The sequence below is a fragment of the Hoplias malabaricus genome, chromosome 13 (assembly GCF_029633855.1).
Source record: "Hoplias malabaricus isolate fHopMal1 chromosome 13, fHopMal1.hap1, whole genome shotgun sequence".
NCBI classification, from domain to species: domain Eukaryota; kingdom Metazoa; phylum Chordata; class Actinopteri; order Characiformes; family Erythrinidae; genus Hoplias; species Hoplias malabaricus.
In genome coordinates, this window is record NC_089812.1 from 37,810,010 (window position 1) to 37,836,691 (window position 26,682).

The 26,682-nt window shown below is 41.9% G+C and overlaps 1 protein-coding gene across 1 annotated transcript; it reads right to left on the reverse strand.

The window, feature by feature from the left end:
* zgc:158403 (tetratricopeptide repeat protein 39A) lies at nt 1-26,675 on the reverse strand. The gene is made up of 18 exons (XM_066641834.1): nt 26,637-26,675; nt 22,544-22,648; nt 16,181-16,312; nt 11,497-11,555; nt 11,262-11,329; nt 10,211-10,275; nt 9,754-9,853; nt 9,583-9,648; nt 9,243-9,351; nt 8,267-8,334; nt 7,804-7,863; nt 5,407-5,568; nt 4,621-4,712; nt 4,262-4,382; nt 3,834-3,945; nt 2,092-2,206; nt 1,700-1,816; nt 1-1,427 (listed from the first exon to the last, which is right to left on the reverse strand). Exons 1-18 carry the CDS (start codon nt 26,669-26,671, stop codon nt 1,316-1,318), a joined length of 1,698 nt encoding a protein of 565 aa, XP_066497931.1. The 5' UTR covers nt 26,672-26,675; the 3' UTR covers nt 1-1,315.
* Nucleotides 26,676-26,682: the final 7 nt, after the last annotated feature.

Sequence of the window (26,682 nt, forward strand, 5' to 3'; positions counted from 1 at the left end):
ACACAACAAATGGGGCAAGGGACAATAATCCTGTGTCGTTAGTCAAATAATTTACTGATTGTTATAGTTAATTTTATCAATTCCATATTAAAAATGAAGAATTTCTTAGATTTATAATATGACAGAGGTACATTCTAGTTTTATTCCAGCCTTGATTTGATTACGGCAATGTTCTAAGGCACATCACCATCGGTCATACACTCGGAACAAAAGCTACCGTGAGAAAACACACTTGTAGCTAGGTTTAATTTGGTGGGAGGGGGGTATTTGTAGGAATGTTATGGAATGTGAATAACTGCATGAGCTAACATTTGTCAACTGCCAAATCTTTTAGTTGTTTCACTCACACCGAGTGTGTCACTGGTCTTTGGTGTTCGCCTGTGCACTGTATACACAGGTTAACTGTCATCTTGTTAAGTAAGTAAACTACTTCACTCATTCCCTGTGTCCATGGCACAGCAGACTAACACATCATCCTGAAGCAGAGGACGTGGTGTATTAGTCAAATCCACTATTTTTATGAAATTATTCCCTATGCATTATATTATTTTTATAAAAGTGGGTCCGCAAACTGTCAGTTTTCTAGTTTTTCCGTTTCCCCAAACCCAGTAAAGAGAGCTTCTTTGGATTTTATGCCGTAAACACCACCATCCAGGGCACAAGGTTTTACACACAACTTCCTAAAAACGTACAGTACCTCAGCTCTGGGAAACACGTTAATGTGGCTTTGCTTTCGAATACGATTTACAATGAGAAAAATACTAATATATAACAGGTCCATTGTTACTTCCACCGATTTTAGTCCTTCTTAGATCCTAATGGAAAATATAGCCATTATTAAAGGCTTGCTTTATCCATGTCTTATTTTCCTACATCACGTATCACCCACTGTCTGCTGCAGAGGAAAGAAAAAGTCTAATCTTCAGTGACAATGGTGCACAACAATAGTAATTTGAAACTAAAGCTTGTCAAACTCTTTCTAAACTCCCTGACTGTAGCTGCAGGCAGATTTCCTATCGTTTAATACTCTTTTCAAACAAGTTGTAATCTTTCATGTCTGACTCGGGTCACTCTGCTATTATCTAATATTTTGCATTTACCCTAAAAGATTCCTTTCACGTGTAACAAAATTACAAATAAAGTGGTTTGAGTGTTCCCCACCTCCCTATATTTTCCTGAAGGCAGGTTCAAATGTACCAGGACCTTTATAAAATAACCTTGCAGGGTAGGAATAAAGGGAGGAAACAGGATGGAGGATGAGTCTCTCTGGGTCACTGAAAGGGTCAGTCCTGAATGTGGCACTGTGACTCGTCTTTTACAAGACTGTGATTTCTTCCTGGTCACTCGTGTCCACCTTCAGTTTGGACAGCGCTGCGTGAACTCTGAACTGGGTGCGGGACTCCATGGAGTACTCCTTGTAGTTATTTCTGAGGAAGAAGAAACCAGTCAAAAGTCATCTTTGACAGGAATGATCATACGGCAGTCGTCATAAACTTAAAGCTTCACTATAAATATGATAGCCCCGCCCAAAATGGTGGCCTTAACTTGTAATGTGAGTCTAGGTTTAAAAACCAAAGATGGCAGGCTTTTAAAATAGTTTTAAAAAGCCATAACTATGACCTGTCAGGACTGTAAAGTATTATATTGGAAAACAAATCAATAAAAAGTAGGCTGTGGCTCCGGGTTGGACTCTGCTTACTTGGCTTTTTGCAATAGTTTAATGGCTTGCTCCCTCCTCCCTGTGTCAATATACAGCAGACCCAGCTCCAGCAGAGAGTTGGGAATCAGGTAATGGTCGAACTTCAGCTTCTTCTCACTGCTCCAAGCAAATGAAAACAGACACATCTCCATAACATTACTGATCTTTTTATTTTATTTTAGCAAATTACAGACAACACCCTATTTAACCATCTTTATGCACTACTACAGTCCTACATGTCAATGATGGTGGCAAACATGGCTTTCAGTTTAGATTCAACATCCAGTAGTTCTGTTGTTGGGGGTTTGTTTCAGATGATTTTACTGACCTGTCACAGGCAGTATTTATTTTATTGTAGCTAACTGCTGGACTGTGAATGGTGTAAAACTTGCCTGCTGTAAACTTTGTTGAAGCATTCCTCGGCTGGCTGGAGACGGCCTTGGTTCTTCAGACACAAGCCTTTCAGCAGCAGAATCAAGCAGCTGTCGTCCAGTGTGTACTCATTACCTTAATGACAAACATACACACCACACACACACACAGTTTATTTTACATTTTGCCGTCTCCTCTTCGGCAAGTCATTAGTTTATCACATAGTTAGGGTTAGGTTAAGTGTAGTATTTTGTAGTCTGCGTGGGTTTCCTCCAGGTGACTGTCTGTGAGGAGTGTGGTGTGTTCTCCCTGTGTCCCCGTGGGTTTCCTCCGGGTGACTGTCTGTGAGGAGTGTGGTGTGTTCTCCCTGTGTCTGTGTGGGTTTCCTCCGGGTGACTGTCTGTGAGGAGTGTGGTGTGTTCTCCCTGTGTCCCCGTGGGTTTCCTCCGGGTGACTGTCTGTGAGGAGTGTGGTGTGTTCTCCCTGTGTCTGCGTGGGTTTCCTCTGGGTGCTCCGGTTTCCTCCCACAGTCCAAAAACACACGTTGGTAGGTGGATTGGCGACTCAAAAGTGTCCGTATGTGTGAGTGAATGTGTGTGTGTTGCCCTGTGAAGGACTGGCGCCCCCTCCAGGGTGTGTTCCTGCCTTGTGCCCAGTGATTACAGATTGTGAATTACAGATTGTGGGTTACAGATAGTGAATGAATGAATGAATGTAAGAACAGTTTAATGATTAATGTAGTCTAACATTAATTACAGTGTGTAAGATTGGCAATGAATTAATGTTTAAAGAAAAGATTAGATTTGAAAATAAGAGTCATGTTTAAGGTTGGCCATAAGTCAATATAACATTAATAAATATTGTGGAGGAACCCCACCAGGAATTCATTTTTTCATCTAGTTCACAGCCAAACTGGCACATGGCCAGTTATTATTATCCTTGTTTATTTATTTTTTTAAAATACGAAGCTCAAGCTGTGTGCGCTAAATGAACACATGAAACACACTGGCACATTTCCAGTACTTTCTATGAGCTGAACTCCCAATCTTAATAACATTATTTATTCTTTAATGAGCCATTTTGAGGCATTATATACATAGAGGAAAAATCTGTTTAAATCAAACTAAATGCTAATTAATACACACCATGCATCATTTTAATGCAGTTGTAGCAGCATTTAAATAGAGTGCAAACGTAGGTGTGAAGGACAAATAAGCAGATGATTTGTAAAGTGGTAGAAAGCTGGTGATTTGGCGCGTGACTCTCCTGTGATTGTGTTCTGAATGTGCACCTCTCTGACGGATCGACTCTAGTTTTACCACTGTCTATCAGTTTAGCTGCTGCACAGAGGGATTCTCTACTTATTACTAATGAGAAATTATGCTTGTTTACTGTGTTTGTGACCCCAAAATTCTAGGTAATATTGTCAATTACTTGACTTACATTTCAGTCATCTATTAAACTGCTGTAAAACAGTTTACATGCAACTCTACACCTTCAGTGAATACACAGTTAGTTCCCTGCCTCGAACTGCTCAGACATGCAACTGACCGCTTATAACATGCACATGATACATTTTCTAAATAACACATGGTGAACTTGAAAGCTGTTAGAGTGAACTGAAAAGATTAAGCCTTAAAATAAATACATATTTTAATATTAATAGTAATAAAAGCTTGTGGCTTTCAGCACGGTACAGGTCTATAGCTTGGGAATCTCTGACATGGGTTACTAAGCCATGTCTCAGAACTGGTTGTAGTACCTGGGGTAGCCTGCAGGGTGCGTTCTGCCTCCAGTAGAGTCTCCAGCATTCCCTCTGTAAGCTCCTGGCGCTTACTGATCATGGAGAACCCGTTCCACATATACATCATCTCCTGAAACATGCAGCACAATCTCTCTTCATATTTACTCAGTGTAGACATCACTTCTACAGAGAGTAACTATTCAGACTATGAGAATAATTAAAGAGGGCAGACTTGCACTACTTTTCAATACAGTCGTATTTGAATATAAAATTATATTATATATATACAGAATATCAGAGAGGGGGACACTTTTTTAAACAAAAATACCACATGTTAAATGTAACACTATTGCTCTGATATCTCATTTCAAATAATAAGAGTAGCTTAATTAAAGCTTTTCGCATATTTAATGTGTTGGTATGAATTGCCAAGGTTAGTGTCTTACAAGCACAGGTACAGAGAGTCGCACAGGATTGCTGGCTCTGTACCGTCGAGCTTTACGGATAGCAAACTTTTCTGTGGGAGGAGATTTCCCTGCTATTTTCTGTTTGAAGGTTGGCACCTGTCTGAGAGAGAGAAGAGAGAGGAGAGAGAGAGGGAGAGAGAGAGAGAGAGTGAGAGAAAGAGAGACTCGTTTACAGTACAGACACTGGGTTTTCGCAAACCCATTAGACCAGTTTCCAGAATGCAGAGAGAAAGAACTATAAAGACCAACGTAAGCCAAAGCCAAGCACTGTGTATACAGACATCCTCATCAGTTCAGTGTTAATGATGGCAGACAGTAGGGTGTACAAGTGTGTTTACCTGAAGAGCTCCACCTCATCCTCTCCAAATGGTCTTGCCTCCCCCTCCGGCAGCATGCTGAGATACGCAGCCTTCATGTACACATACATAGCCTGAGGGAGAGAAAGAAACCAGGATAGATTTTGTAGCCAAAAAGGTTTTCTATGAGGATGTGGTTTGTACATCCACAAGAGCATTAGTGAAGTCAGAAACTGACGTCAAGTGCGGAATCACAAATCCCAATCTTTTCAATCCAATGCACCACCACCACTGCATTGTTCCACAGCCCAGTGCTGGGGGTTTTTACACCTCTCAATCCCACACCTGTGGATGCATAACCATGTGTACTTTACAGAATTCGTCTATTATTAATATTTTTGGGCATTTTTCAGTGTTGTGTTTGTTCCCAGTGTTTTAAAAAGCTGGTACACTGGTTCGGTCCTGAGCAAAGGCTTTGCTTCACTGATGGTGGGTAGGCATCATATGGCATAGTGTCAGTCAACATGGGGATCTGTCAGCTGATGTGACAGAGCTGGGCAGTTGGTGTTCTCCTCTGTCCTGTGACATTATATTAGCAGCAGTGCAGAAAGAAGGCTAGCTGATATGTTTCAGAGGAACTGAATGCTTGTCCTCACCCACCCGTTTTTGATGGCACTGTGTGTGACAGGGAGAGATCAGCTACTAGCTAAGGTGTGGAACCGGAATAAGACATGATTGGTTGAAAATGAAGCAAAAATAAATAAATAAATAAACATCTAAAAAATGCTTACACAAAATAATCATAAAACTCATAAAGTGCTGACTGACCTTAGACCAGCGACTCTCCTGGCTAAGCAGGTCAGCATAGAAGTAGGCCATCTTCCAGTGTTTCTTGTAGGTGAAGCACCACATCAGCTCCCAGTAACACATATGATGGAACTGCTTCCAGGCCTGCTGCGCCTTGCAGCCCTCCTCGAACAGCGCCACCGCCTGGAAACACAGAAATACTTTTTCTTTATAAAATAAAATGTTTAATTGTCTGTAACCACTTATCCAGTTCAGGGTGGGGTGGAGGGTCAGGAGCATACCTGGAATCACTGGGCACATGGCGGGAACACACCCTGGACAGAGCAGCAGTCCATAACGGGACAACACACTAACAATTTCACTCATATAATAACTCCCAGAGACACTTGCATAGCCGATCCACTTACCAGTGTGTGTTTTTGGACTGTGGGAAACCTGAGCACCTGGAGGAAACCCACACCGACACTGGGAGAACACACCAAACTCCTCACAGACAGTCACCTAAATTGGGACTCAAACCCACAACCCCAGGACCCTGGAAATGTGAGACTTATATATAGTTTCTAACACTATATTCTGTATAAAAATGGCCTGTTGTTTGGGATTGGCCTAAAATAATAATTACTAGATTATTTAATAATAAATGATGGTTTCTGTTTTCTGGTTAGTCTGATAATGATGATCCAGTTTCAATCATAAATTGCTTAAATGTTTGTTGTTATATTCATTTCTTCTCTTAAAATATTGCTCCCTGCCAAAAGCCATCTCTAAATAAAGGAAATGTCAGATGGCAAACCACAGCTGAATCAAAAGTATGACTGAAAAACAAGAAACCATACCTTTCCTGTTTTGTCAAATGTAGATTCTTATCATTTAGCCTTGTCCTGTTTTCTCACTGTCATGTGCACTATGGTAGGGCGGCATGTGCAGCAGGTAGTGTCTCAGTCACACAGCTCTAGGAGCCTGGAGGTTGTGGGTTCGAGTCCCGCTCCGGGTGACTGTCTGTGAGGAGTGTGGTGTGTTCTCCCTGTGTCTGCGTGGGTTTCCTCCGGGTGACTGTCTGTGAGGAGTGTGGTGTGTTCTCCCTGTGTCTGCGTGGGTTTCCTCCGGGTAACTGTCTGTGAGGAGTGTGGTGTGTTCTCCCTGTGTCTGCGTGGGTTTCCTCCGGGTGACTGTCTGTAAGGAGTGTGGAGTGTTCTCCCTGTGTCTGCGTGGGTTTCCTCCGGGTGACTGTCTGTGGGGAGTGTGGTGTGTTCTCCCTGTGTCTGCGTGGGTTTCCTCCGGGTGACTGTCTGTGAGGAGTGTGGTGTGTTCTCCCTGTGTCTGCGTGGGTTTCCTCCGGGTGACTGTCTGTGAGGAGTGTGGTGTGTTCTCCCTGTGTCTGCGTGGGTTTCCTCCGGGTGACTGTCTGTGAGGAGTGTGGTGTGTTCTCCCTGTGTCTGCGTGGGTTTCCTCCGGGTGACTGTCTGTGAGGAGTGTGGTGTGTTCTCCCTGTGTCTGCGTGGGTTTCCTCCGGGTGACTGTCTGTGAGGAGTGTGGTGTGTTCTCCCTGTGTCTGCGTGGGTTTCCTCCGGGTGACTGTCTGTGAGGAGTGTGGTGTGTTCTCTCTGTGTCTGCGTGGGTTTCCTCCGGGTGACTGTCTGTGAGGAGTGTGGTGTGTTCTCTCTGTGTCTGCGTGGGTTTTCTCCGGGTGACTGTCTGTGAGGAGTGTGGTGTGTTCTCTCTGTGTCTGCGTGGGTTTCCTCCGGGTGACTGTCTGTGAGGAGTGTGGTGTGTTCTTTTTGGTGGTGGTATTGTTTGTTTTTTAATACCATTGTTATTAAAGATTATCTGGTAAATATTAATACCAGTGAGCAGCCTTGGCCTAATGGTCAGAGGACTCGGCTTGGTAATGGAACGTTTGCCGGTTCGATCCCCAGGACCAGCGGGAACATCCATGGCCGAAGTGCCCTTGAGCAAGGCACTGAACCCCAAAACACAGGGATGGCTGCCGACCGCTCTGCGTGTGTGTTCACAGCCCTTAGCACACTTGTGTTTATGTGCTTACTGCCACACTGTGATGCTGCAGTGAAACCCTACCTCTACTGTACATTATGTGTGTTGTGCCATGTTTTTGCTGGATGACTACATTTCAATTTTAAAAAATATATTTTTTATAAATTTATTGCTAACTTTAAAAGCTACCAAAAGGCAGTTTAGCTTTAGGCATTCAGCAAAACAGCAAAACCTACACACCCACCATATTTCAAACAGTAGGGTAATAAGAGAAATGCCATTGGCAATGGACCAGAAACTAACAGGTCCATTTAATTTGCACTTAAGGCAGTCTACCCAAGGAAAAAAGCTGTAATCATGAAATATGAAATTCTAGAGATAATATTCCCATCCCCTGTTCCCTACACAAAGCCATTTACTCACCTCATCAACATTGCCTTTTATCTCCTCCACTCTGCCTGCGAAAAACAGGAAAATGGCTCCCTGGAGAAGAGAGAGAGAGAGAAAGGAAGAAAAAGGGAGTTCCAAATGTACTGCCAAAATACTGTCAATGCAATTCTGTTTACAATGTTACTAGCCCTAAACATGTCTGGTGGAAACAGAAAGAAACAGAATGATTTTAAAGACCAAACAAACACTCTGTATAAGGAAGTGCCGTATATTCACATCACTTCAGTGTTTCTGATGGCAGACAGTAAGGTGTGTGGATGTGTTTACCTGAAGAGCTCCACCTCATTCTCTTCAAATGATAGAGATAAGGAGACAGAGAAAAAACCAGAGAGAGAGAGATACACAGAGAAAAAGAGATTGAGAGAGAAAAAAACATTCAAAGAAAAAAAAAGAAAAAGAAGACAGGAGGGGGTTTGTGGGGGCACATAAAACCTACACGTGGGTATCGCAGACGAAAAGGTTTCAGCAGTTTCTCAGCATCAGCTACGTCCCCCTCTCCTGTCCCTGCAGAGAAAATTAGCACACGTTTAAATCTAATATTTTGACATAAACTTCTAATTAAAACAAATGTTTAAATGTGACCATTTTTGAGATAGGAGTTTTTTGTCTGAGAGCAACAATATAAATGTGGCACAACTGGTACCGTCGCTGTCACACAACTCCAGGGTCCTGGGGTTGTGGGTTCCAGCTCTGCTCCGGGAGAGTTAGGTGAGGAGTTAGATATTTTCTCCCTGTTTTTTTTTTATCTCCGAATGCTCTTTTTCCTCCCACGGTCCAAAAACACACGTTGGTAGGTGGATTGGTGACTCAAAAGTGTCCGTAGGTGTGAGTGTGTGAGTGAATGTGTGTGTGTCTGTGTTGCCCTGTGAAGGACTGGCGCCCCCTCCAGGGTGTGTTCCCGCCTTGTGCCCAATGATTCCAGGTAGGCTCTGGACCCTCTGCGACCCTGAACTGGATAAGGGTTACACACAATGAATGAATGAATATTATATATCATTAAAAAATGGTACATTTTTAAGCTGCAAATGCAAAAATAAATCAATAATAATAATAATAATAATAATACACAATCAGTACATATAACTTAGCACATACATTAGCTCTGTATATGCAATATTAATGAGTTTCAGTTCAATTTATTAACTTCATTTCATTCATTCATTATGTGTAACCTTTATTCATTTCAGGGCGGCGGTGGGTCCAGAGCCTACCTGGAATCATTGGGCACAAGACGGGAATACACCCTGGAGGGGGCGCCAGTCCTTCACAGGGCAACACACACACACACATTCTTATTAACTTTAGCATTTTAACTTTTTTAAAAGTGTATTTATTTTGTGATGTGACAATAAATCTAACTATAAATAATTCAAGAAAGTCTAACAATATGTGGCAGGATTGCTGGCTATTACCTAAAATAAAGGAGAGAAAGGTGTAATAGCAGAGTAGCAGCAGTGCGCACAGCATAGAGCGCAGGTTATGGGATGTGGCCCCTTCATACAGCTTAGACAGCCCATATTCCTACACACAAACACAGGTGAGAAGGGTTAATGAGACAGAAACAACTGCTAAAAAATATTGTAATGAGTGTTTCAGTCTGTCACTGCGCTGTGAAACAGCAACTCATCGCTGTGGGTCTGAAAGGATGTGTAACACTCAAGAAACAATTTCTGAGAAAAGAATGTGCTCTTAAATCAATGACTCCAGAGAAAGCTGTAATAAAGGCAACGTTTGGACAAATCAAGTAGTCACCTTATCCCCAGAAAAGCCTGCAAACTCCAAAACCTTGAGTATCCGGGCAGGGAACAGTGAAAGTGTCTGCGGAATAATAATAATAAAAAAATGACATAGGACAATAACAAATACTGACAGTTTACTTGGTCCTTCATGTTTAAACCATTACAAAATAGCAGTATAACGTACCAAGTTGAAAGCACCAATTCCAAACGCCACCCCTCCCTCCAGGTGCTTGTGGTTCGCTCCTTTAAAAGAGTTGTGAGACCCGATAAAAGAGTGGAGCTCCCTGAGTATGAAATAATATCCAGGTCAGTCACAGCTGGCAGTGATTGATCTGTTTAGCCTGGGCAGTCTATTAGAAGACGTTGTTTTACAAGACTTGTTTATCATGTGTCAGTGGGAATAAAAGACTCCCACACAACGTAAAAACATAATTAATTCACATATGGAAATATTCAATCGATATTTCCTCACCATTTCCAAAAAGAACTATTAATCATTCCACTTTTAAATCCAAAACCTTTTAGTGGTGTCTCTGTTTCATCACCTTTATCATATTAGGGCTGAGAGGGTAAAAACAGCTCAGCTTTAATATTCTAAAGGTGACACTCCTGTGCCTCCTGTACAACGGTTCCAGACTTACTTGTATATGAGGTAGCTGTTTCGCACCTTGATTCCTCCTTTGATGAAACTCACCATGTTTTCGTCCTGTAGGCAAGACAACGAAGCAGACAATAAAAACAATATCAAGGAATGGAGAGGAGATCAAATAGCAAACCACCTCGAGGCTAAACGTGTGTCTTGCAAAGTAACCAAGGGAGAAATGATTTTAAGAACCTACTGACAACTTCAAAATTTGATTCAAACCAGAGAGATTTTTAAAGAGTGTATTGGCAGTCCACCCTTGAGACACTTTCAGAGGCGCTCTTCTTTTGGTTGCAGATGTTCTGTTAAAAACAATCAGGTTTATATTTATATTATCATCTGTATTTAGTCTTTAGCTGGATATTTATTTGTTGGTGGATCAATCAACACCATCATATGTCTTTGGAATGTGGGAGAAAACTGAAGCACCCAGAGAAAACCCACACAGACACTGGGAGAACACACCAGACCGTGACATGATGCAGATTTGAACACAAGCCCAGAACTCTGGGGCTGCGTGACAGAGGCACTACTTCTTGCACCCACCATGCTGCCCTTTGTGGATAATTATGAATCATTTACATGCATTTATTAAATGTTTATTTAATAGTGAATGATACAATAATGTAGCGGTAGAGTAATATGTTACACTAGTTCATAGATGAACTTTACCCCTCAGCAGTTGTCAATTTCCTTCATTTGGGAATTTGACTGATCTATTCATGTATTTATTACTTCAATAGATTAGTTGGATCTAGGGAAACCTTGATATTGTACATGAAAATGCGTATCATTAAAATGTTATACGATCACGTGTACGTGACGGCATAAGAAGGCACAGTAAAAACTTCATATCATATTACACAGTCTGGATTTTCACCCTAAAACCAATGAAAATATAAAACTAGAGCACAGTTTTGGAGAGAAGAAAGTGTGCAGCCTGTTGCTATGAATCAGAACTGAGAGCCAGTGGGGAGAATGCAGGACAGTGTGTGGAACATGGGTTATAAAGCTGCTGATGTATACGAGGCTTGAAATCTGTGTCCAACCTGTAAAAACGTGAGCGCGGCTCTTTGTAGCAAGCATTCGGCATAACATGCCTCGGCATGGAGCTCCTCTGTAAACACACACACACACACGAACATTAAAGTCTCATCATAAAAAAACAATTCCAAACACTATATTTTTCACATCTTCCTTTTACAGCTGCAAAGTATCCCCATAATAAAATGTCCCATATTCCATAAAAGCAAAGTTGCAATGGCCCCTATCAACACAATTTACCTTCAGTCAGATCATCTCCAGCTGCTCTGCTTGCCAGACTGCCAGATCTCTTACGAAATCTGCAGAGGATCACAGCACATTCATATTCTCATTATCCATTATCTCCACACACAGATGTACTGTACATAACAAGGATATGAGCCAAGGTCCATATTTATCCACCTACTCTAAGTGAGAAAACTGATCTAGGACCAGCTCCACATTACTGCAAATTGTAAACATGTATATAGCAGCGTGCAGCAGCATACAGAAGGCAGAAACAGATCCCATACTAACACCCCTGCATTGTGGGTTAAAAATAACATTGCACAAGTAGATAGATAGATAGATAGATCTTTATTGTCACATACAAAGTTATACAAGTACAACATTGTAGCGAAATTAGCTTCCGTCTGTACACTCACATAAACAGGGGTTAGGTGTGTGCAACAGACGCGACCGCAGCAGGTTACCCGCGCCATCGTATAGTTAGAAGAAACAGCTAGATTAACATTGGGGAAGTGGTGGTAAAAAAAATGAAGGTCCCAAACTGTGCCTAAGAAGCACAGTGTGTGATCTTGAAAAAAAACAACACCTTTAGCACACAAAGCAATACACACATGTAGTTTCAGTGACGTAGACAAAAAGCAGTAGGAGGCGTGTTCAACGGGGAATGGGGGGGGGGACCAGGATCAGTTCGTGAAAATGTCCAGATGTAGTAGCGGTCACGTGTCCTTGAGCCCCAGCTCAGACAAGGGAGGTGCAGCAGATCTCCATGACGACCGTTCCTTCTGGAGGAGTTGAGACTATCAGCAGCCAAGGCCACTGATAGCAGGGGCAGCCAAAACAGATAAAGTTCAGCTTGTTAGAATCAGAGATGTGAGCTGAATTTTTTGCTATAGTCCCTCTGATTCAAAGTTCCAATTTTTTACTGGTCTTCCAGACGATCGATCTTGGCGTTCAAAGCCGTTAGTTGCTCCTTGATGGATTCCAAGCTTCTACTCACAGTCCCAGTCTGTGCGCCAACGGCTCTGCCCATCCCATCAATAATGTTGGTCAGTTTCTTTGGGCTGTTTACAACTGACTCAACTCTTCTAATTTTCCGATAAACCAGGGCACCACCTAATCCAATCAGCAGAAATCCCACGATCATAAATCCAAATAGGTATACATCTTCTATGTCCTCAATGGAGAGAGGCGCCAGACATACCACGCGCCACTTCTCCCATCCATCCATGGCATATCCAGCCAGCGTCGTTCCATCAGGACAGGAGGGCTCCCCCGTGCCCAAACTTCTTCTTGAGAAGATGGTGTCAATAGCGTTGAGAGACCAGCTGATCAATTCCATTTCTAATTGTAATTCGAAGAGCGGCGTTAGAGAGACCCCGGGTAGACAAGACAAGACCAGAGACGCGAGCAGGAGAGATAAGGAGCGGAGAGGGAGAAAATGCGACCGCCTCCCACAAGAGCAAGAAGGAAAAAAAAAAAAAAAAAAAAAAAAAAAAAAAAAAAAAAGTAATAATCAATTACTGTTAAAACTCATTATCACTTTGAATTTACTGAGGAAATAAGAAATCATGTGACCTGGGCTACTCATGTAACTATGCAATAATAATCACGTGAGTCAGGAAATCATACACCTTCTCTATACACACATAGACCAACCAGCCACAACATTATGACCACCTCCTTGTTTCTCCACTCACTCACTGTCTATTTTCTAAGTTCCACAGACCATATAGGAGCAGTTTGTAGTTCTACAATTACAGACTGTATTCTGCCTGTTTCTCTGCAATTGTTTGCCCCCTTTCTCCCTGTTCATCAATAGTCAGGAGCCCCAGAGTGCTTAGAGACACGGTGGTGGTGTGTTAGTGTGTGTTGGGTTGGTACAAGTGGATCAGACACGGCAGTACTACTGGAGATTTCAAACAATATGCTCACTCACTGTACACTCACACTACCTTTTGTGCCGCTTTGTAGATGTACATCAGTGGACTGTTGTCACTGCCCACAAGCCCAGAAGTGACACTTTGGGATTTGAAAAATCAAGCAGCATTGCAGTGTCTGATCCTCTTTATCAGCAGAACACACATAGTGTAGGTACCCCAACTTCCGGCCACTTTAATTACAATATTGGAAATCTTAGCTAACTGTAAATAAATAGAAGTACTTTACTCACTCAAATCAACATTTTTCAGGAGTCAAATGTGTGTAGATTAATGTCCAAGACTTGCTTGACTTTGAAAGAAAATATGTTGTTAGATAAAAACGCTTTTGTTTAAGTAGGTGCCAATACTGCTGAGATTACTAGCGCCCCCTAACTTCGGCCACCTCCCCTGCTTGTGACAGTCAAACGAGACAGTTGCTACCACATTCAGTGGTTTTGAGAGGTTCACAATGAGATTATGTTTGTCCTGTGTTGGTATCCGTACTCTACATGTAAGGACTACAATGGCGGTAGATTTTCCCCTCAGAGTAAAGGAAGCTAACCGCTAAGCTAACTTTTACACTGAGGGAAATATCTGTCATGAAATGGAAATGTTTTGTGTTCCACATGCAGTTTTGCACACAAAGAATTACAGCACTGTTAGAGACACTTAAATATTGTTTAGATGTATGATTTCTTGCAAGACTGATGTTTAAATGCCCTACTAAGGCTTGAACTTACGTTTTATTGTTTTACCCAATGCGATTAGCGAAGAGAGAGCGCGGAATTGCACCATATACGGCAGTGGCTGGAGTTAGGGAAAAGACTGATAACACACTACGACCACCCCCACCACATCAGGATCGCTGCAGCGCTGAGAATAATCCACCATCCAAATCATACCTGCTCTGTGGGGGTCCTGACCATTGAACAGCACAGTGAAAAGGGATGCAAAGTATGCAGAGCAAAAGATGGACTACAGTTTGCAATTGGAGAACTACAAAGTGAGCTTGTCTGGTCAGAAGCTGACAGAAAGGACAGTGAGTGTAGAAACAAGGCTACCTGGAAAAGCTAAGACTTAGCATTCAAAACATTACATTTTTACATTACACACAACTGGCTAGCTTTCCATTTCCACAGTCAAATACATAATGTCCTGATTAAAACCAGAGATGGTGCCATATCTTTAAAATTATGTTTACTGCAATGGCTATTTGTCGGGACATAGTTACTGGGTTTTGTTTACACAACACACACAACCGTTTTACAGAATAATATAAAAGCTTTTTTCAAGAGCATAAAACTACAGCCATCCATTTACAATTTGACAGAAGCACTTAGTATGTTGCTGTGCATTACATTTATGTGCAGTTTCTCCAAACTGGCTGTGATACTGCCTGCTAAGCTCTAGCTTTAACACAGAGCTTCTCTCTGCAAAATTATAGTCAAACATGAAGCCTGTTATCAGACATCATCTGTCTACCATTTAAAGCTACTAAGACAGGCCTGGCCTTCATCTCCATGCAAACGCGAGGCAAATCATCCAGCAGCACTTGTGCACCAGCTGACATAAAACTGGCCCCATTTGCATAAAGGTCAAGAGACCATGGCAACAGAGACAGACACATTGACAGTAGAGAGAAAATGTGTGTGGCATAATATGAATTTAATAACATAATACATTTACGTTAGATGATAAAATAACTACAACATACTAAATATTTCATAAATATGTTGCCATTTTAATGTGGCATATATTGATTAAATATTTCTGTGCTTTTACATTAACTGTGCACCACATTTAGGTGAACATCGTCCTTTTAGTTCTTCAGTTACAGACTGTAAAACTGCTGCTCACATTTTTTAACACCTCAGCATTGAGTATAGTCCACCAACTAAAAATATTCACCCAGCAGCATCCTGTGACCACTGAACCAAATACTACCCCCAACAGTGCAGCTACTGTCTCTGACTTTACCTCTAAAAGGTGGACCAACAAGGTAGGTGTCTAACAGAGGGGTCATTGAGTGAGCAGTGTTTAAAAACTCCAACAGCACTTGTATCTGAATATTTATTTTAGTACAGTAGGATATATTTATGAAATTATTTAAGTACTTTACTCAAAGTATCATCATCGTCATCATCTTTTCTGCTTAATCCACTGGCAACGCAAACACGCAAAGCAGACCAGGCATCTCTTACACCCACCATCTCCTCCTGGGGGGATCCCCAGGTGTTCCCAGGCCAGCCAGTTCTACCTTGGGGCCTCCTTCTGGTTGGCCATACCTGGTATGTGGCCATACCTGTGGGAAGCGTCCAGGAGGCATCTTTTCAGATGTGTGAACCACCTCAGCTGGCTCCTCTCATCACGAAGGAACAACAGCTCTAATTTAAACACCTCCTTAATCACTGAGCTCCTCACTTGATCACGGAGAGTACGCCCAGCAACCCACCGCTTACATCGGTCATTACCCAGAGCACATGACCCAAGGAGAGCTGAGCCCTATGGCTCTTCCCCACAATGATTCAGCACCTAACCTACAGTCAATCTCACAATTCCTTTTCCCCTCACTCATGAACAAGACTCCAAAATACTTCAACTCCTTCACTTGGGGTGGTTTTAATTTACATTTTCATTCCAAAGTACTTCATATTGAATGTATGGCAATATCTGTTTCATAAAGTTTATTATCCCTACGTTAATTGATGAACATGCTTCACTTGAATGTGTAAATGGTGTGTGTGTGTGTGTGTGTGTGTGTGTGTGTGTGTGTGTACCTCTGGCACACCTCCTGGGCACTCTTCATCGTGTTTCCAGCATTGACGAGGTCATCGTGTTGGAAGGTCATCATGGCTTGCATCTCTAACACTGTAGCATAGATCAGAGCATGGTACATGCTCTCTTTAGACCTGCAACACCACATGACACACCATTACATACATTCACCCCATCCAGTCCCATAATGTTCACAGCTATACCACACTACAGGAATCCCTGACCCGAGAAACCCTTACCGAGCTAAAGATGCATAAAAACACTAATTACACTGAGAGCCAGTTGGCATTCTTCACTCCAGACTGGCACCCACTGAACACACATGGCTTCTGGAGTAGCTGAGTCAGCTCTGGTCACAAGCCAGACTGGAACTGGCACTGTGCTCTCTTAATCATCTTAGTTCAAGGTAACACGAAGTCAAGCCCACTGTTTCATTCTCCTTTATGTACGGTAGATACCCGCTAAAGAATAACTGAGATTTACACATAATATCAATGATAACTACCTGTAAATTCAGATAAACTACAGAGAGAGATTCAAAAATATTTGTTGAAAAACATACAGCATAAAACATTAAAATGTTCCAAATCTTTTGCAAATACCACATTTTATACAATCTTTTTATTTCAATTCAACAAAGAAAAATTGATTGTGCAACACAATGTCTCATGCATCCACAGAGGTGAACTGGAGGGGACGCCCCACAACAAAATCAAACGATAGAAAATGGCATCTCCCTGGGGTGTCAAGTTAACAGCTAAGATTCTCATCACTTTTCACAACACAGCTCAGCAACTCTTCGATGTAATACAACTAGCTACAAGGCAAAACAACTTGCTAAATAGAAGATACTGTGAGCTCACTGATATTGTCTCTGAAGCTAAGGGTAAGGAAACCATTTGATAAAAGCCCTTATTAGTTAATATACAATAGAGTCGCCAAGTATGATTCAGTTATCATATTTTGCCATTTCTTCTTAAGAACTAATCCTGGATTACAACTAAGGAACAGCGGTCAGTACCATCACTAATGCCACACATGAAAAACATTACCACTGCTAAGACTTGACAAGCGAGCAGTGATACTAAAATGTGGAAATGGCTAGTGCAAGGGTGTCAAACCAAATCCACAGAGGGCTGGCGTGGATGCAGGGTGCAGAAGCAACACCTCATTCCACTTGTTTTAATTAATGGACCTCAGCAAGTAGTGTGTGGTTTCTGCTTGGTTGAAAGGAAAACCTGCACCCACATTTGCCAAAAGTATTCACTCACCTATCCAAATGACTGAATCCACGTGTTCCATTCACTTCCTGGACCACAGGTGTATAAAACCAAGCACCTAGGCATGCAGACTGCTTCTACAAACATTGCTCTCAGGAGATCAGTGAATTCCAGTGTGGTACTGGAACAGGATGCAACCTAAGCAACAAGTCCAGTCATGAAATTTTCACACTACTTTATATTAAACAGTCTACTGTCGGGGATAATGTAACAAAGTGGAAGCGATTGAGAACAACAGCGACACAGCCACAACATGGTAGGCCTCGTAAAACAACGTGGGTCAGTGGATGCTGAGGTGCATGTTGCAAAGAGGTCCCCAACTTTCTGTAGAGTCAATTGCTACAGACCTCTGAACTTCACGTGGCCTTCAGATTAGTTTAAAAACAAAGATAGCTTCGTGGAACGGGTTTCCTTGGCAGAGTAGCTACATCCAAGCCTTACATAACCAAGCACAGTGCAAAGCATTGGATGCATTGTTGTAAAGCATGCTGCCACTGGACTCTAGAGCAGTTGAAGCATGTTCTCTTGAGTGACAAAGCACAATTCTCTGTCTGACAATCTGAAGAACAAATCTGGGTTTGGCAGTGGTCAGGAGTACAGTACTTGTCTGACTGCAAGTGTAAAAGTTTGGTGGAGGGGGCATTATGGTGTGGGCTTGTTTTTTCAGGAGTAGGAGTAGTCTTAGTTCCAGTGAAAGAAACTGTTAATGCTTCAGCATACCAAGAGATTTTGGACAATTTTATGCTCACAACTTTGTGGGAACAGTTTAGGGACGGCCCCTTCCTGTTCCAACATGACTGTGCACCAGTGCATAAAGCAAGGTCCATAAAGACATGGATAAGCGAGTTTGTTGTGGAAGAAATGGACTGGCCTGCACATAAACACACTCCTCAACCTTGTGGAAAGCCTCCCCAGAACAGTGTAAACTCTAATGGCTGCGAAGGGTGGCCGACATTATATTAAACCCTATGGATTTAGAATGATGTCACTCAAGTTCATAAAAAGTTGGCAATACACCGTATCTTTGAGCATTTGTGTAAATTAAAAAAAATACATTTTTATACAACACTTAGTTCTTTTAATGTTGATGATTATGGCTTACAGCCAATGAAAACCCAAAAGTCATTATCTCAGAAAAATAGAACAATCAGCACAAAACAGATGCAAAGATTTCCTAAGCCTTTAAAACGGTCCCTTTTTCTGGTTTAGAATGCTACACAATCATGGGGAAGACTTCTGACTTGACTGATGTCCAGAATTGACAGCCCCCTGCTGTATCCAAGCAAATTAATGGAAAGTTGAGGAAAGGTGAGGTAGAAAAAGAAAGGAAAAAGTGTGGTAGAAAAAGGTGCACAAGCAACAGGGAGAACCACAGCCTTGAAAGGATTGTCAAGAAAAGACCATTCAAAAATTTAGGGGAGATACACAAGGAGTGGACTGCTGCTGGAGACAGTGCTTCAAGAGCCACCACACACAGACGAGTCCAGGACACGGGCCACAACTGTCGCAGTCCTTGTGTCGAGCCGCTCATGACCCAGAGACAACACCAGGACCTTCTTATCTGGGTCGAGGAGAAAAAGGAACTGGACTGAGGCCCAAGGTTTTCAGATGAAGGTACATTTTGCATTTCATTTGTAAATCAAGGCCCGGAGTCTGGAGGAAGAGTGGAGAGACACAGTCCAAGCTGCTGGAGTCTAGTGTGAAGTTTCCACAGTCAGTGATGGTTTGTGGAGCCGTGTCTTCTGCTGGTGTTGGTCCACTGTGTTATATCAAGTCCAAAGTCAGTGCGGACGTCTACCAGGAAAATGTAGAGCACTCCATGCTTCCCTCTGACGAGCTTTATGTAGTTGTGGATTTAATGTTCCAGCAGGACTTGGCCCCTGTCCTCACTCCTAAAACTACCAACACCTGGTTTAATGACCACAGCGTCACTGCACACGACTGGACAGCACACTCACCCGACCTCAACCCCATAGTACTGTCAGGAGGAAGATGAGAGACACCAGACCCAACAATGGAGACGAGCTGAAGGACGCTATCAAAGCAACCTGGGCTTCTACAACACCTCAGCAGTGCCACAGACTGATCACCTCCACGCCACGCCGCACTGAGGCAGTGATTCATGGAGAAGGAGCCCTGACCAAGTACTGAGTGAATATACTGTACATACTTCACAGTGGGACAACATTTCTGTATTAAACCCATTTTTTTATTTAAACATTCTAATTTTCTGAGATAATGACTTTTGGGTTTTGCCAGCACTCTACAAACGCATGGTCTTTCTGTACAAACTCAGGGTGCACTCTTACATTACCGTGGAGATTAAACCATGTAGTACTCAGTGGGGGCGATACAGGCATCAAATCATAGCATCTGTAAACAAGGTAGGGTTAGACATGTCTACAGCAGAGGAGTGCGTGCTGCTTTAACTGTTGCATAGGCTAAAGAAAAAGACTTGATTGTAAGTGGGATGTGCAGCCTCTGAATCGATCTTGTTGGAATATATTTTGTTTGAAGAACCAACTCCGAGACTTCAGAGAGCCGGTCCACTATAACAGTTGACTAGCAAACTTGACTCTTGCTGTAGCACCCCATGCAGAAACGCTCAGAATGAGGCTCGTGCTTGTGTTGCATTATGAAATGTGTCGTGACACATTTTTGAATGCAGCTGTGAGTGAAACCCAGTGTGCACAGCTCAAAGTGTCTGCTTTTGCGTCCTGGTGTCATATATGTTTTGGCCCTAACATTACAATTTTAGAGAAAATTAAACTTTAACTGAAACGAAGTTAGTCAAAGAAGACTTTTTCATAAAAAGCACTTTTTTATAAAATTCATTAGAGGTTTTCTCACCATTTGCTAGCTCACCACTCTGTTTGCATTCTGGAAACTGGTCTAATGGGTTTGCGAAAACCCAGTGTCTGTACTGTAAACAAATCTCTCTCTCTCTCTCTCTCTCCTTTCCCTTCTCTCTCTCTCTCTCTCTCTCTCTCTCTCTCTTTCCTTTCCCTACTCTCTCTCGCTCTCTCCTTTCCCTTCTCTCTCTCGCTCTCTCCTTTCCCTACTCTCTCTCGCTCTCTCCTTTCCCTACCCTCTCTCGCTCTCTCCTTTCCCTACTCTCTCTCGCTCTCTCCTTTCCCAACTCTCTCTCGCTCTACTCTCTCTACTCTCCTCTCTCCCTCATGGCAGAGGCATTTGGAGTATTTTTAAACGGAGAGAACTCCAAATTTTGAAAACTATGAACAACAATTAAGATATTGCTCATGACTGCTCCGTAGGTGTGTAATATAAACTTATTTTTGCTGTTTCAGATCAATTAAGGTGTAAATGTCTCCAAATTAGGGAATCAGCTAACTGCATTAAGTGCTACAAAACTAAACAACTCCAGTTACAAATGAGTTTCTGTGGATTTGAACAGTGAATAAAAACAGATTACAGACATGTTCAAATTCAGCTACGTACAAACAGTCGGTTTCCCTCCCTCAAACACACCGCTCCACCTTAAAGACGCTTAGCTCTGGAATGTAAACCAAAATGAACTGAAATATTTTCTCATTTTTATGAGATTTCAGGAATCTTTAAGTTGTCATTCATAAACCTGCCATGACAGGACCGAGACCTAGAGAGCTGTGGTGCTCCTGGAACCTTCAGATGATAAAGACAATCAAATAAATTATTTGTGGTTCATTCGTCTAACCTCACATTCAAAATATGTCTAATCTCCCAAAGAATAGTAAACGTATGTTTGATGTTTTGTCTGATGTAAAATATTGTAAGCAACATTTAATGGTAAAATCAACTAAGAACCATTTTATTAATTCTATGGCATTTATTAATTCTTCAATAGTGTGAATATAATGCAAAAATGGAAGCTTGCGTCTATTCGCTTTAAGTGCTGCCAGACAAGTGATAGGTGAAATTAGAGTTACTTTATATATGTTACTGCAGTCTCATAGTTTTATCAAATAGTTTTCAAAGAAGTGACAAACTTTCTTTCTTTAAACATCCTTCATTTCAGAAGAAATTGATTTTTTTTTTTTACAAAAAACCAACCGATTGATTTTGGGTATAATTTAGTAGAATTCCACTGAGATTTCCTTGTTTCATGCTTTATACCGCCTCTGACACTTGTCCATGCATGGGAGTGAGTGAGTGTGAGAGTGTCTTTGGGTGTGCTCTTGGGTAAACACTTCACATCCTGGTCAAGGGAGTTTAGCGTGACGCAAATGAACAAACACATGCAGAAACACTTCATCTCACTGATGTTTGAAAGCCACTTAAAGCTAAAACTAATTCCAGTTACTACAGAAACCATATGATGACCCATAGACGATTCACTAGCTCCAATATTAGAAGCACATTTACTGTTACTACTCCTTAAGTAAACATTACGTCTGCTCTCTATGTCACCTTCACCTGGTACTGTATATACAGCCCCATGATCCCTGCATCAGTGTAAACTGCATCATCAAAGACCAACACTCATTGGTTTAGGGCCCAGTCAAAATTGCCCTGATCTTATTCGCACGCACGAGACATTTCTTAAAAGATTAGGTATAATACGATACACCTGCATAAGGATGGGTAAAGAAAGATAAGAAACAACAGTTGTTCAAGGCCTGGTCGATCTAACGGTTTGAGATTTCATAGCTCATTTCTTCACTGATTTTCTGTAACCGCTTCATCCTGTTCTGGGTCTCAGTGGGTCTGGAGTCTACACAGAATCACGGGGAACAAGGCTGGAACACATCCTGAATAGAACACCAGTCTATCATAGAGCATCACACACTCGTACATATGGACACTTTAGAAAAGCCAATCCACCTACCTGCATATGCTTTTAGACTGTGGGAAGAAACCCCGGTACCTGGAGGGAACCCACACAGACACAGAGAGAACACACACATCTCCTCACAGACAGTGACTTGAGGTGGGTTCTGAACCCACAACCCCAAGAATCCTGGAGTTTTGATACTGTACAACCCCTACTTAGAGCATTTGAAGCAGAAAATGCAACCAAATTTTAAGACTGATCGTTTCTTTGAAGAACAGGAAAGTAGACAGGCAGGAGGAAGTACTTGCTCTCACCGTGGCTGCAGTTTGTCCAAACTTTCGTTGAAATGGTTGTTAAGAAACAGATCCAAGGCTTCCATACATTCCTCCAGACACGTCCCTAAAGATGTCTGCGTGGAGCTGGATTGAGATGTACACACACACACACACACACAAAGAGAATCAATAGATTATGTTAATAATCAGAAGTCACACAGACACAGGTTTTTTGCGTACAGACTTCACTGAAGTTTATTTTAAACGCTGTAATTCATACAACTGCAGCTTCTTAAAGAACAAAACTAAACTGTGACAAATCAACGTTACAGTGACGTAATGACAGGTGACATGCCTTTTATGTCCCTTTCATTTGCCTTGCCTTGCTAACACCGTCTGATATTGTTTGTGTTTGTTTTTTAAAAACATTAAGAATTCCCCATTTTGGAATGTGTTGTTATTTGAAACAAAAGCTATTTTTTTTAAAAACGTAGGACATTTGACACCTGACGAATCAAACAATTAAATCAATGATCGTGTCAAAGACCTACACCGCAAACATCGTATCATGGCATGGGCAAATATTTATAATTTAATTCATTTATTTATATTCTGTAATCACTTCTTACTGCTGAGTGTACACACACTGGGTCTGAAGACTACCCAAACCATTAGACGACGGCAGGAACACACCCGGGGACGGAGGGGCAGTCCATCACACAAGCTGTCATCATATTAAGTGTTGCTTATTCTCCAGTATTTCTCATTTTCACATCATTGTTAGAATGTTATTAATGTTTGAATGTTGTCGGCTGATATTTTTGCTAGTTTCCAGCATTATTTATTGAAATAAAGCGTCCAAGCAAATACATCCAGACAGTTTCCCTCTTTAAAGACGTAAAGAAGCACTTAATAATGAGCAGAATCTATTCGTCACATTCTTACAACCGTCGAAAATTCCAATTATGACATATTTCACTTCTAACTGACTATTATTTTACAGCGGACAGGTTTTTGGTGTCTGTCTTATTGTCTATTATTCTAAATATCATTAACTGGATTTTTAAAAGCTTATAAAAACTATAATTATATTATACTGCTGATGCTCTTAATCATACGTCTACAACAAACTCTTAAATTGTTAAAGGTTCTGTACATCGTGCAAAATAGAATCCACGTAAAATATAAAAAATTAATAAGCAACTCCTTACCCTTTGAAACACTGCCCTTTATTAATTATGAATTATCCCTTATGACACACTATAGCCTGGCAGAGGCTATTAACCCATTAATAGCGTACTTGCAGAACTCCATTCTAAATGGTGTCTAAATGAGTGGCTATGAGATGAGCTACAGGCTACAGACCTTGATGTGGTGAACCTATGATGAGGATGTCACATGACAAGTGAGCAGAAACACAAGATAAGAGTGGCCAGTACACGCCTGCTCCTAAATGAGACTTTATATACCGTAACTGAACCACTAAAGCTTATCCGTGTTTGGATGTTAAATTGTGAAATGTAGAGAAAGACTCCTGTGATTTTAGTCATTGCCAGTTTCTCACGTTAGCTCTGTATGCTCAGATCACACAGTGCTGTAAAGCTGGTTCCTATAAAGACCATACCAAGCTAGGGTAACGATGTTAAACAGCCTCTCTTCACCTCTCATTGTAATGTCTATAATATGGACATTTAACTGAAGTTGATGACATTTTGACACACTACTTCACTCTCTCCAGCACAGGCACATACTTCCACATCACTGGTAAGTGCTGGGAACTGTGTCACATGTAAACTTTGGGTAACACCACCCAGCCGAGGTACACACACACACACACACACACACAAAGAACACAAACACTGGAAGGTGTTTCGTGTTTGCTCTGAGTAACTAGCCTACAGTACATGGCTAATAATTGCTCAGATGCTCACAGGAACAATGTCAGACAGCTGCGGTAACCACACAGCTTCCCCAGGCCCCTATCATTACTTACTGCTCTCGCAACACAACAAAACGTTACAATCCATTTCAAAAACAAGGAACGTGTTTCACTGTATTTCTACAGAAACACATCACCAGTGTCACGTTTAAAAATAGCACGTTTTAATATGAATAAAGTGATTCAGTAGTTATTGCACAGTAGGTAACATCACTGCCCTCTCACAGGAGACTAGGGTTCAGTTCCCAGCTCAGGCAGCAACACCACAATATATCTATAAGAAACCTTGTGTAAGACCCCTAACATTACATTAGCCTCAGTCCTGACACTTCATTAGCCTACATGTAAGGGGGGCAGTGATGTTACACAGTATGCTATACCTGATCGGCACAGGGGCATAACCAGTAGCGCTGCTACCATTCATCCTCTGGGTTTAATCATTTCCTCAGGTGACTGTCCACTGAGTGCTCTGAAATCGAGGAGTGTGTGAAGCTGCCGACTGGTTTAAGTGTTTGAGTGAACGGGTGAGTGAATGATGGCCTGTGATTGACCGGCAATCTGTCTAGTGTGTGTTTCCTGCCTTACGCTTTCAGTACTCTAACAACAGACCGATGTGTGGAGAACCGGTGTAGACCGGCTGCCATCACATCCTGCAGCTGGATGTGGTGACTCTAAATATTCCAAAGAATGTAAAACGCTTTGGCTTAAGAAAAGCATTATATAATTGTAAGTGCATTTATGTAAGTATTAGCCTAGTACTGTTAAATAAATAACAAACAGCTTGGGACACTGTGCCGCACTATACATTCAATCCATATCAATCAGGGCTAGGCTCTGTAATAAAATTGATTGGCAGATGGTGAGTGCTGTGAAACAATGGCTCAGGATAGGGATAAAATAACCACTTTTAAAAGAACCAGTGTTGCACCCCATCTTCTCACAGACGCAAAAGAAACTAGGTCCAAACAAGAAATTGCAAAACAAGGAAGGAAGAGAGAGAGAGAGAGAGAGAGAGAGAGAGGAGAGAGAGAGAAAGAGAGAGAGAGAGAGAGAGAGAGAGAGAGAGAGAGAGAGAGAGAGAAAGAGAGAGAGGAGAGAGAGAGAGAGAGAGAGGAGTGAGAAGAGAGAGAGAAGAGAGAGAGAGAGAGAGAGAGAGGAAAGAGAGAGAGAGAGAGAGAGAGAGAGAGAGGCACGCGCGAGGGAGAGAGAGAGAGAGAGAGAGAGCACGCGCGAGGAGAGAGAGAGAGAGAGAGAGAGCACGCGCAAGGGAGAGAGAGAGCACGCGCAAGGGAGAGAGAAGGAGAGAGAGGGAGAGGAGAGAGAGAGAGAGAGAGAGAGAGAGAGAGAGAGAGAGAGAGAGAGAGAGCACGCGCGAGGGAGAGAGAGAGAGAGACTTTACCACAGAGTAACTGAATCAGCCAATTCTGCTGAGGGCAGAAATATAGCTAGTTTTCACCACTGACGGTGTGAAGTGAGATATACAGCAGCTAGCCATGTTAGCCTTTGACATTTCTTACACTGTGGAAAACACTAAGCTTTTAATATGAGCTCAAGTAACTCAAGTACAGCATGCTGACATTTTACAGCAGAAACCACTAATTCCATTATATCAGCAGGGTACAACTCTCCCATTATAAAAGCTAAATACATTAAGAGAGTACAGTTAAAGCCTGGAGCCTTACAGCACTGCAGACAGATGATTCATTCTTAAACGGCTAAGACGTAAAAAGATATATTTTAGGGAATTTTGATATAAAAACGTGTCATTGTAGAGAGACTGCCTCTGACTCAGATTTCCGTTACAGTTGGGGGTCACTGGAACCAGGGGGAGCTGTATCTACAACAAAGACGTAGCCATTGCATTACTTATTTATTTGTTAATTTATTAATATTATTTATTAATAGGGAGGGAGAGGGGGTGGAGTTTTGTTTGATAATAAATTCACACTGTTACAACGTGTTGTGTTTCAGAAAACACTTTCACATAAAGAAACATTAATAAGTTCAGAAATCTAGCTCCTAACACCAACAACAACACAGCAGTGAAAAACCGACCAACTCTGGGTTTCTCTGGAAATACAACATCGCTCTGCTCTGACTTTGTTTACATCTTTGGCTCCGAATAACACCGAATACACGTCTCTTCAACGTTAAGTCTGTGTGGTGAAACCGTGAAGTGAAACAGCTGCTTACTTTGCGCTCCCAGGTGCGTGTTTTCCGTTGGACATGGTTGTTTCTA

Coding starts and splice junctions, on each gene's coding strand:
- zgc:158403 (XM_066641834.1), bottom strand. CDS start 26,671: ATGTCCAACGGAAAACACGCACCTGGGAGCGCAAA. Junction 2,207..3,833: donor CACCCTGCAGGCTACCCCAG/GTACTACAACCA, acceptor TTTGTCATTAAG/GTAATGAGTACACACTGGAC. Junction 1,428..1,699: donor AAACTATTGCAAAAAGCCAA/GTAAGCAGAGTC, acceptor CTTCTTCCTCAG/AAATAACTACAAGGAGTACT.